Source organism: Amia ocellicauda, chromosome 9 (genome assembly GCF_036373705.1).
Source record: "Amia ocellicauda isolate fAmiCal2 chromosome 9, fAmiCal2.hap1, whole genome shotgun sequence".
Lineage (NCBI taxonomy): Eukaryota > Metazoa > Chordata > Actinopteri > Amiiformes > Amiidae > Amia > Amia ocellicauda.
Genome location: NC_089858.1, coordinates 38,101,004 through 38,113,126, shown reverse-complemented (window position 1 = coordinate 38,113,126; position 12,123 = coordinate 38,101,004). Strand labels below are relative to the sequence as shown.

Genomic DNA, 12,123 nt, shown 5'->3' with positions numbered 1-12,123 from the left:
TTTATAAACGTTAATTTGTTGAGTAGGAATATATCCAGTACAAGTACATCCAGTACGATGCACTACACGGTGGGGAAGGTTTAGACTACAGTGATCCTTTAATAAAAGCTCTCACCTATATGACAGTTGTACATCCATATTCTGTGGCCATCATATCGACACCTGCATTTCATGACATTATTGGAGTAATCGGACTCTGCCACTTCAAAATTAGGGTTGATTACAACCTAAAAGAGAACAGAAAAATACAATTGTTATAACTTTTTCTACAATATCAAAAGCAATTGTGGGCAGCAGTGTGGAATACTCCTGGGTATACTGTAACAATTTTAAGTCACCCTGGATAAAGGAATCCACTAAGAAATATAATACTAATAACTGTTATTATGAAATTAAATCCTAACCAGTAAAACTATTTACAAAACATGACATGCAATGACTAGTAAGATCCAGTAGGTGGCGACCAGGAGCTACAGTTCCATTGGCTGTTAACCCTTGCCTTGCTCAGTGTTAACAGTGTTACAAAACTGTATCTGCATCTAATTAAGATGTTTTTGCTGCAGTTGTATATGTGGCACCTTTTGCCGTGTCCAGCTATCCATTCCAGCATTGGCACTAAAGGAAATGAAACAACTGCTTCAGTAATGGAAGAACTAGAAGAACAATGTGCAAACAAACCAACAATTACCTCCACTTAGTAATGAGTATATAAAACCCTTCTGGTGGTGGTTTGAGGCCTGTATATAAAAGGGCAGTTTTTTTGTTGTTTGTTTTTTAAGTCTAAAATTATCTGTTGTAACAGACCTTGTTAGCAGACCTTGGATTGCTAAATTCACCTGGAAAATGTAATCTCCAGGCTTGACGTCTGTGATGTCGACCCACTGGCAGTCGATGTCATGCCTGTAGGTGTCCCAGCAGCCCACGGTGATCCCCTGCTCGCCAAAGTTTGCGCACTCGTACCTTTTGTAAATCCCTTCAACACAAAGCAAAACAAGATCAGTCAGGACCAAGGAAACTGCCTGGACACGAGGATTTCTCAGTCTGGAAGAAAAAACAATTTCACACACAATCAGAAACTGTGCTGTTCTGATCCAGTCCTCGGGGGGTCAATACATTTTCGGTGTTCATTCCAACAATTGTATTCATTGGGCTGAACCAGCTTAACTCCATTCTCTTAGGCTTTCGTGCTTGGCAACGATTAAAGGTGGTAAAGAACAATGGATTATGCCCAGCAAGTGGGAAGATTTATTTGTCTTTCTCCCTTCTGGAAATCGTTTCCAAATAATAGCTTGATAAAAAATGGTTTGTAAAGTCAGCTAACCAGGCTATTTGAGGATTATTATTATTCTTAATTAGGAAAAGGTCTTTATCCAAGGGGGCGCACAATAATAGAACATAATCAATATATTGTTTAACATATTCAATCTATATTTACAGCAGTACATGTGTTTGGCCACCTTGCTGAAGCAGTCGCTCCAGGAGGAATCCCTGAGAACACACTCACCCTCGTCACACTCCGAGTCCTCCAGACAGAAGCTGGCTTTGTGCCCTTCAGCCACCTTGGAGCCGTTGAGACTGAGCAGGTCGTAGTGTGTGAAGACCTCCATGCTGTGGTAGTGCCTGGAATGGAGACCGCGTGCGTCTGTTAGGACCCGGTGCTTCTTACAGACACCCTGACACCCAGATCTCTTACTCAAGATACCAACGCTTGCTACTGATCGGATAATATAACATAATTTGCAACATAATTCAACATTTATTATATTTCAGGGAACGTACATTTGAATCTCTCTCATTTACAGAGCAGGCAGGGACAGTCTTATCTTATCTCTTGTCATTCATCATTCAGAGCATTGTGAATTATGTGGTCATCTAACATTAAGTTTAGTTTTTTGATGTTGTAGTTCAATTGACGACCTAGGAATCACACTACACAGTTAGTGTGTTTGAATAGTGAAACTTAAGTTGTACAATGAAGTCAAGGCTCAGGGTCATTTGGCAAAGGTCAGCAGCCAACAGCAGGTGTGTTTCCATGCCAACAGACCTTTTCAGATGCACGGTTGGGGTCCTTGTGAGCTGAAGCTCCAATGTCTGCCCTCCGGAGAGAGACGGATACTATTTGCCAGGTTCAAAAGTCCATGATGTTGCAGAGTCTTGAACTGTATGTTTCCATAATACTACTACTGATAAAAAAGTCTGCCCCAAGCAATATCGTGTCTGTTCCCCAAATTAAATAAAAAGGAATACAAATTAAAATAGAGAATGTTCCTTCAGCTGCTCTGCCTTGCAAACGCAGCCCTTCAGCCAAAGCGCCTCCGTTCCAGTTGTTTCCTCGGCCCTCCTCCCTCTAATCCCCTCACTCCCCACAAACCTCTCTGCAAGGAGTATATTTCTCAGCATTTATTTTTGGTAGTAATGCTATTAATGTGAGAAGGATAAAAGTATGGCTTCAGGAATTCATTATATTATTAAAACTGACTGTTCATTTCCAAAACAATCCCCCCCTCCCCTTCCACATGCTACCCCGCCCCCCTCACCAAACACACACACGCACACACAATATCCCCCCCGACTGCTCCTGAGTTCTTGTTTTCTTTTCTTTGCTAAATCTTTTCAATTACTTTCCTCTGATTTCATGTTTACTCCAGGGGAGTCTGGGAGCTGTGCTGCTTTTTCTGTTACAAGTGTTCGCCGAGATACCTGCTCAAAGAGGTCAACAGAACTGATTAAAACGAATCCTGCTGACAACCCAAGCGATCTGCCCCTTGATTCAGTAATTACAGACCAGACTTACCCTGCAAAAATGAAGACCCAAATACAGCCGCAAATGGTGATCATCAGAACAGTGGCTAATATTAGACGTGATGTTTTTCAAGGCCAATTTCCCTCAACCGAAACGACAGGCTTTAATTTGAAATCGAGGAGTTTACCACTAGTTAGACACACCAGCCCCCAGAATAAACTTTTTATCCTAAATGATATGTATTTAACAATTTCATATGATCCCATGCAAAGCAACTGCTAATGTTCAACTGTGTTCTCCTCCATGAACAACACCCGACTATCAACGCTGAAAGCTTGGATGTTGCTGCCAGGTTTTGACAGCTTAGTCCCGTTTTTCAGAGAGAGCCCACGTCATAGGACTGTAGGACTGCGGTAAAGTATACACAACACATGTATGTATACATATATAGACAGTCAGATTATAGGGTAGGGTGGTGTGGGATAGAACCTGATATCCTTACCAAAGATGGTGTGAAACTCAATCTGCAGCTGCCACATTAGAGTTGCCATATTTTACATGGATATCGAAGGAAATATTCATTTATTAGGAGTGAGGTGAAGAGATTTGTGAATTTGCATGCATCTTTGAATACATATGTCAATTTGGCTAAAGTGAGTCCTATTAATTCACTACAATAAAAATAATATTAATTTATGGAATAAATAATCTGGGATCTAGATCAAAGGCTTCTCTTTTAAAATATATCTAGGTGGGCTGGTTACTCGCCTGTGGCAGTCGTGCCAGACCCAGGAGTGGCGCCCTGCTTTGGGCCGGAAGTCAGACTGGCCGTTGTTGTGGATCTGCGAGGAGAAGCGGAGCAGGCGGCGATAGGAGTTGGCGGGAGCGTTGACCGCTGTGCTGGCCAGGCAGTTCTCCTCGTAGGCACACTGCAGCATGAACATGGGCCGGTCCTCCAGGTAGGTGGTGTGTTCAACCGCATTTGCATTCAGCACCAAGTCAGGGGCAGCTGAGGAAGAAACAAAGAGGAGCTCACATTATCCACTGTGTCATCACCATTGTGGAGTCCACTGAAGAAAGTCATGACAATTAAGAGTTTCGTAATTTGTTTGTTTTTTGCGACAGATTGTTTAAAGCCGGGGTAAGTGCTAACGATGGTGTTTATTTGGATGTGAAATCGTTGACAGCATATTGCGCAACCATTCCGTTAAATCCAATATGTCAAAAATGCAGAAATGTGCTGTGTTTTCACATATAAGTATTACACAGATACCAAACCTCTTGAAAATATTTACTGTTACTGAATGTTTACAATACACACATTCTCTTTACAATTCAATTTGCTATAAATTCTGAAGTGCAACCATTCCCTTGGCAGCTCTATTTAATGTGCTGAAATAGAAAGCTTGCTGCTGATGAGGCAATCACAGTTCGGAATTCAGAAAAGATATTTTGAAACCCATAACCAGAAATTCCACTGGAGTGAAAATTACTTAAAAATGTAATGATAACCACAGGATGATACAAATATATCTGAGGGAACTTTACCCACTTCCTGTTATGAGTGTTGTTTGGATTTCTAAGTATCAGCTTTAGAAGGAATGATTTTATAAAAACATTTTGTATGCTGATTGCCAAGTGCTATTTTGCTACAGCACTTCTAAAATGTTTTGCTTTGGAAAGTCATGTAAAACACTGTGCGACCACCGAAATTCGATTATAAAGAGTAAAGAGTATATATAAAGAGTATGCAAAATACACAGACTGTCTCCAAAGGTTTTCAAAGATTAGCCCGTGTCTACTTTTTTTTAACTGGGATTTGATTTGGGATACTAAACCTACTACCTCTGTAAGGATTTGACCTTTTGTTACCTGGCCTTTGTTCTTATATGTAAGTCATAGGTATTTCAGTTGTTCTTGTATTAGCTGACCATCATTTTTTACTTACTCTCTGTACAGGAGACTCCGGCAGCATAGCGCGCCCCTCCTTTGGGACAGACGAGGTCTTGTCCGTGATGGAGACAATGAGACAGGGACATCTCCGTGCCCGAGCACTTCACCCCGCTCATCACCACATTGTCAGCACTCACTTGCCCTGGCCAGTACCATGTTTCCTACGAAGAAGCAAGAGCGACAGATCTTACACGTCTACTATCTAACAATCCCCGGCCATCGGACAAAATATTATTTATTAATGTTTTAGAAGGGCTGTACATTTTGTTCTTAGTTCTGTTTGAAGCCATGCTCCACAGCGGCTTTTTCCAACTGAGACAATATTCCATTGTTCTCTTGTTCTTAGTCATAAACCCAGTCCCGCTTTACAATTGGAATAAGTCGGATTTGGCAAAGACATTAGCACAAGAATTACAGAACAGAGTAGAATTACAACTCTCCGTGCTTGCAGCTGTTAATCTAAACACAGTTTCTGTCCTTACCCGTACTGCTGGGGTTACAGAGATCATGACAGTACTGACAATGGAGGCCTCACCTATTCAGTTACCAAACACAAATCCTTTGAAACATTCTCACATGATGAACAAGTAATAAAAATGCACGACTGTTAAAGAAGGGCAATGTCTTTGCTACAGTATCAATCTTCCTCGTGGTAAGAATTCCTCCTATGGTTTTCTTGCTGCACTTTTTTTTTTGTTGCAGTGAGACAGGCTAATGTGTGAGCATTGTATTATATCTGTCTATATCTCCACTGCTGGATGAAGGCTCCCCAAGATGTTTCCACCTGCTTCAATCTACAGCTTCTCTTTTCCACATCATGCCTGCAAAGTGTATTATAATTTGATATATAAATATAATGTGTAGTAATATTATCCATTATAATTTGTACACGTGAAACTCCCTTAACAATTTCTAGCACCTTTGGTATTTCAGCGGGAATACCTGGAATGCATGGTTGGCAAAGCCCAGGCCTAGCTGCCGACACACGACCATAGCCTCCATGGTCCCCCAGCCCTCACTGCACACTGTGCCCCACACCAGAGTGCCATTCTTCTCTGCCAGGACCTCCACCCGGCCCTCAAAGGGGTTTCTGCCGCCAGTCAGGCGCAGCTGAAACAAGAAATGGCATCCTTTTGGTTTAGTCTTTTTGCTGTGATTTGTTTTGTAAATCCATTCAAAATTCACCTTATCACATATATTTTATATTCTTTATTTTCTTTAAACTTTATGCAATGTTATCTGTTAACAATAGCCACAATAAAACAGTAATAGAATCAATATGCAATTGGCAAAGAGAAGCACGCGCACACACACACATGCTATGCAAACAAACAGGCTTTGTGGCTTCCTCTGTAATCATAATTCAAGAAGATGCTCCACAAATTAAAACACTCAGACTAGTATAAGGCTTTAGAAATCTCCATTGCAAAGTGTGGAACTATCATCCTGCTTTTCTAGGCCGCACTCACAGCTGGAGCTGGGGACTGTAATGGATTCTGGGAAATACATGTCGGTAGAATCTGAGGGTAGGTTTAGCTCATACTCTTGTTGTGCAAGCCAGAAGTCTCACTGGGAAAATAAACCACGGATCCATATTATAAATAAGACAATCTGATCTTAATAAGCTGGTTCACATGCCCTGTGAGAACTGACAGACTTTTAAAATCCATCTCACATACATTATAGCAACAGCATACCTAGTCTGAATCACAAATGGAGATATGTCAGTTCATTAGGACTGTAGGAGTCTGGCCATTTGCAGATATAAGGTGACAAAGCTTCCAGGAAGAAACCAATATTGGCAAGGATCTCAGGTGCCCATGTATTCCTAAGTGCTACAACACAGAACCACAGTTGACCAGCACTGTGTAGCCAAAGGATGGTTCTTACCCTCTCTTGGAATCCCATGGCAGGTACGTTACACCTCACAGCAGCATCTTCTTCATGGTTGCAGTCCAGGGCGTCCTTGTTGAAGAAGCACTCAGTTATGGACTTCTCGAACCCTGAACACTCCACCTCATTCATGTTGACTGGACCCATTCCTGGTGAAATCACAAAAACACAGGCGATCACAAACCAGTGAACAGGAACAAAGCTGTTCTATATTTGCCTGAGTTGTGAGTGTATAGGTTTGAAAGATATGTAAATCCAGATATGATCACAGGCTTTGTTTATTTTTGCGTAGCTGATCGAACAATACATATTTATTGTGCATTAAACCAGTATTGAAACATGTCAGGGGCCTGTATTACATAAAAAAAGTATTCTCAGCAAGCCAACAAAACTCCAAAGCCAACAGGGGGTGCCAGTTTTCCATTAGGAAGATTCTGGAAGCCAACATTAAACAACAGATGTGGAACGTGGAATTGGCAAGTGGGTCATATTTCATATGTGTTCCAGACCACGATAAGTCCCTGGATCAATAAGTGAGCAGCCAAGCCAGAAAAAGACAAGCAGACTGGTTCTTTCTTATGTTCAGGTAAACATGACTGTCAGTCTTTGGGCAAATGCATTCCATTGCAATATGTAATTCCAAAAGGTTACACAATAGACTGGTAGTGAAAATTTGGTTTCAGATGCTACACAGATATATAATTCCCTACTAAAACCAGGAGACTATGAGGTAGTTACAAAAAAGTGATTTTATATAACAAGGTTGAGTGTTCCATTCCTGAGCATTGCTTCTCCATTCATACATCAAATTAGACTTGGCTGTTAAAAATGTGCATTTACAGTGTGAGGCCAGATGGGAACGAAAGAAGGTAGTGAACACGGTGTGGAATGTCCTCCTCCAGATCTGAACTCGCCCCTCAAGAGACTCTGCATGCGGTTGAGTGCACATTTATAACAATTTCATTTTCTGGCAGACAGAAAGCCTCAATTACAGGCCTTCCAATAACTTGACCATTAGTGTTGCAACACTGAATCTGTACCTATTTATTGATACCCATCTATATTAGCTACTGTTCCCTTTCTCAGTCTGACTATACTCTTAGTGCATGGTGTCTTTTCAGATGTGGGAGGGAATCACAAAAACTGATTGGTTGAGAGTCCAGGTTCTTCTCATTTGGACCAAGCTCTCAGATCTTAATTGAATTGGGACTTTTGGCATTGTTTTTAACTCCTATACAATTGGAAGGCTTAAAGATCACATATGATTTTTGAAAGGCAATGTTTTAAAAGCCTAAAACAATAGAACACTAAAAAATATTGGAACACATTATTAGCCTCCATATGAGTTTAATTAGGAAATAGGACAACGTGAAACAAAAAAAGTCGTAAGTTTAGGAAAGATTTAAGCTGATCCAAGCAGAAAAATAAAATTAACACATACAATTCTAAACAACAGCTACAATATTTATAATAAGCTATACTAATATTGCTCACAAAGACTTTTCCTTTAATCTGACCACTGTCCAGGTTTGTTCTGACATGAGTACTTATTTTTCTGGAAAAGTCCAATGCGTTTGGTCAGGTCAGAAAACATTTTCACAAAAACATCTTCTGTTATTCCCGTTACTGGAACACAGACAAATTGAAAAGTACCAAGAACATTTAGTAACAAAATTTACTTTATTTCCCCCATGTTGCCAAAGCTTAAATAATAATTGATTTTCCATAATCCGCAAGGGGTATGCCATCATTCTGGAATTTATTTCCAAATTGTGTTTTTGCTTTTCGGTTATTTACCTATGTGATTTTGCTTGTAAGTCATTCTGCTTGTGATGTTTTTAATAGTTTAACAACCTGTTGGAAACAGGGTGCTGTAACTGAACCAGAAGATGTGTTTAAATGCGTTTTGCACTTTTTATGGGACAAAACTGGGAGGTGGAGTTTCATTTCATTGTAAGAAGACGAACACGCTAAAATGCTGGAAGGAATGTGAACAGCCAGGGACCCACACTATCTGGACAGTGGAGAGAAGACAACATTAGAGTTGCAAGACAGACCAGGACTTCAAATTCTGCGTCTCTTCACCTACTATTGCAAAACTACTTAATAATTGTTTCCACCCAAGGCAGCAACATAAGATCCATCAATCAGAAAGCTTTTACATTCTAAGGACAGTTCAAAAAGTTTGTCCGTGATCAAAACACTTCCAAAGAGAAGTGGTCTGCTTAAAGTGCTGTTGTCAAAGGGAAGCTAGATAAATGAAGACCATAAAAAACTAAACTTCTTTCTTCTCCATTGAAATGGACGTCTCCCTTGATGACTCTTTTATGAGACAGTAGAGAGGACAATTTCTGGACACTGTGGGATTTGTCTTTGTCTGGGCTGGATCTGTATCAAAGATCTTCTCATCAAGCATCTTCTACAGGCATCAAAAAGCACAGCGCTGCAGTGAAATAAAATGCCTGCAGACAATAACACCAGACCAAAACAGTCTGCCACATTTTCTAATTAGTACTATTGAAGATCGAGTCTAATAGCTGGCAACCCCTGGAGAATGTAAATAAGCTGGAAGTAGATCAAGGCTGGCACTACAAACAGGGGACTACATAAATAGAGACCAAGGCTACTTCTCTGACTCAATTAACAGGAGGTGCCTTTATGACTTTATAGTACGACAAGAAAAGGGAGCCCAGGGCCGTTTGTCTGTTGTCATGGTAAATTAAGAATGAGATGGCTGTGAGCTGTGAGACAGGCTCTTAGCATTAGGGGTTAAATTCGTTAATGTTTCTTTAAGAAATCAAATTCTGATGGACAAAATGGTAGAGTGTTTACAATAGCAATGGTTAGCAACTTTTCCCCATTCCATTTCAGGTAGTGTTAATGATAAAGAAGCAATACATACATACAGACGGGTGACAAATTAAAGGAAAAACATTAATAAATGAGTGGAGGAACATAAGAATGCAGTTGCCTCCAAACAGGTGTACTGCATGATACAATTAAGCAATTAATAGCCTATCATGCTCTGTGACATGTATAAAAATGCTGAGCAGGCCCAATTGACCTCAATTTTGGATCAAGATGGCAAGAGGAAAGGATCTAAGTGACCTTGAAAGAGGGGTCATTATTGGGGCACGAATGGCAGGAGCTTCAGTCACAAAGACGCTCAACTGTCTAGTGTTCTCAACAAGTGGGCGAGTGCATGTGTGGCGACACCAAGAGAACGGTACAGGCCTGACTGCTTAACCCCTACAGTGAGGGGGTCCGGAGACACTGTTATACTGTGGGGGGTATTTTCCTGGCATGGTTTGGGTCCACTTGTCCCTTTAGAGGGAAGGGTCACTACAAATCATTAAACAGTTATTCTGAGTGATCACCTTTATCCTATGGTGACACATTTCTCTCCTGATGGGAGTGGTCTCTTCCAGGATGACAATGCCCCCATCCACAGAGCACGAAGGCTCACTGAATGGTTTGATGAGTATGAAAATGATGTGATTCATATGCTATGGCCTTCGCAGTCACCAGATCTCAACCCAATTGAACACCTATGGGAGATTCTGGACCGACGTGTTAGACAGCGCTCTCCACCACCATCATCAAAACCCCAAATGAGGGAATATCTTTTGAAAGAATGGTGTTCATCCCATAGAGTTCCAGAGACTTGTAGAATCTGTGCCAAGAGCATTGAAGCTGTTCTGGCGTCTCGTGGTGCCCAACACCTTACTGAGACACTTTATGTTGGTTTTTCCTTTAATCTGTCACCTGTCTGTACATACAGATTAAGATCATCCTGCTGATTATAGTTAATAATATTAAATAAAGCCACTATATTCATGTTACATTTACAAGTTACTGAATTGTTATTTTTTGTTTATGTCAAGAAAACCAATTTTGTCAACTATATTATGTTCTGCATGATGTTAAATAACAATCTTACTTAAATAACTTACTGCGTGATTATACATAGTTTGTAAAGCCCCTATGTGCAATGTGACATTCACTTCCACTTACTTGCTTGCATTTTTGAATGAGAGCCACCTTGGACAAATCTGGCAACCAAACAAAAAAGTTTTTTGTACAGCTCCTAAAGCATATATTCAAGCCTTCATGGTTCTATTTCATACAGTCTTTTAGTGTCGTGTTAAGGCTTAAATACAGCCTTGTAAAAAACCTTTATTACCTTCACTGAATTACATGTCCCGGAATACCTCTTATCTACCAAATTGAAAATATGCCTTCTAGTATTACTATCCTTACTATACTTTTATTGTACAACTATACTTTTCCTGTTAGGGTGCTGTCCTTAGTAAAACCAAACACACCAAACAAGCAAACAAGGTTTCCATTCAGGTTTGACCTTCTTTACAGATCATCTCATTGGAGCTGCTCTCTTAGTGAGCTTTTAATGTTTTAATGCCATTAAGGTTCACATTTGAAATAAGTCTTTAATATTGGGGTACTGAGAAACACAGAGAAAATTCACAAATATCGCCACTTTACCTAGAGGTAACTACAGTATTTGTTCAGTGACTCTAGTAAGTGCACAAATTCCAAAATCACTACATCTACATCTTGCTGTAAAATTGATTATTCACTTTTTAGTGATGCCAAAACTCAGTTGGGGACTGTTACCATTTAAAATATGTAGATGTAAAAAGGCTTGTCTCCCAAGTATTAAAAGTCAGATACTGCCTACAAAGCATGGTTGGCTCAAAATGGAGTCCGTGGCCCCAGATCAGTCAGTTAAGGAGGGAGACATTACATAAAAGACTGCTACTGCTGACATGTGTAAAAGATTTCTCCTTCCCCAGACTGGCATTTGGCCAACACATGTTAGCATCTGCTGCAACAAGAGGGTGGATGAAACGTCTTCATCTTTTTAAGTTTTTTGACCATTGAATGAAGGTTGATTCTTCCACCACTGAGCTAACTTGTGACTGAAGGCCAGCGAACAGCTGAATGCACATATCTTAGTACTGGTTTCTGTTTTTAATGCTGGTTGAGTTTGTCAGCAGAACTGGAGCGGAGTCTCTGCAGTGTCGACTTTGCAATTAAGTATTTTTTTTTTAATCCTTCAGGACCATTTTGTCAGTTATTGCAAATTATACTCATTTTCCTGTCCTGGGTCAACAAACAACTGAAAGCTACAGAGAGACAATCAGAGACTGACGGCGACGGCCTACCTTGCCCAAGCTTGGCACCAGACAGAGCTTCCTTGGCACTACCAAATCCCAGCTCCCGACACACCACAGTGGCGGCGAGGAGACTCCAGTTGTCATCGCAGATGGTGCCCCACTCTCCGTTCTTGAGGACCTCCACGCGGCCCTCACCCACGATTGCACCGCCCTTCAGACGCACCAGAGGTTGCTGGGAAGACAGGAGGGCAATTAGGAGGGGGCATTTCTATTGGACGATGTCAGTTTCTTGGCTTACTAAGATAGATTGGTTTGAAATTACTTGGATCAGGACTGAAATTGTATAGTGTTTTTATTTTGTTATTATTGTTATATACAACAGCCTGGGTAAGGGCA

General features: G+C 40.7%; 1 protein-coding gene across 1 annotated transcript in view; it reads right to left on the bottom strand.

Annotated features, from left to right (window-relative positions):
* loxl2b (lysyl oxidase-like 2b) overlaps nucleotides 1-12,123 on the bottom strand; it is a 50,110-nt gene that overhangs the window by 3,948 nt on the left and 34,039 nt on the right. Inside the window, exons 6-13 of the mRNA XM_066714414.1 lie at nucleotides 11,776-11,959; nucleotides 6,587-6,738; nucleotides 5,639-5,806; nucleotides 4,692-4,857; nucleotides 3,512-3,752; nucleotides 1,505-1,620; nucleotides 837-973; nucleotides 116-227 (exon numbers count right to left, since the gene is read on the bottom strand). Of these exons, the coding sequence (XP_066570511.1) occupies nucleotides 116-227; nucleotides 837-973; nucleotides 1,505-1,620; nucleotides 3,512-3,752; nucleotides 4,692-4,857; nucleotides 5,639-5,806; nucleotides 6,587-6,738; nucleotides 11,776-11,959 (1,276 nt within the window). The remainder of the gene's footprint in view (nucleotides 1-115; nucleotides 228-836; nucleotides 974-1,504; nucleotides 1,621-3,511; nucleotides 3,753-4,691; nucleotides 4,858-5,638; nucleotides 5,807-6,586; nucleotides 6,739-11,775; nucleotides 11,960-12,123) is intronic.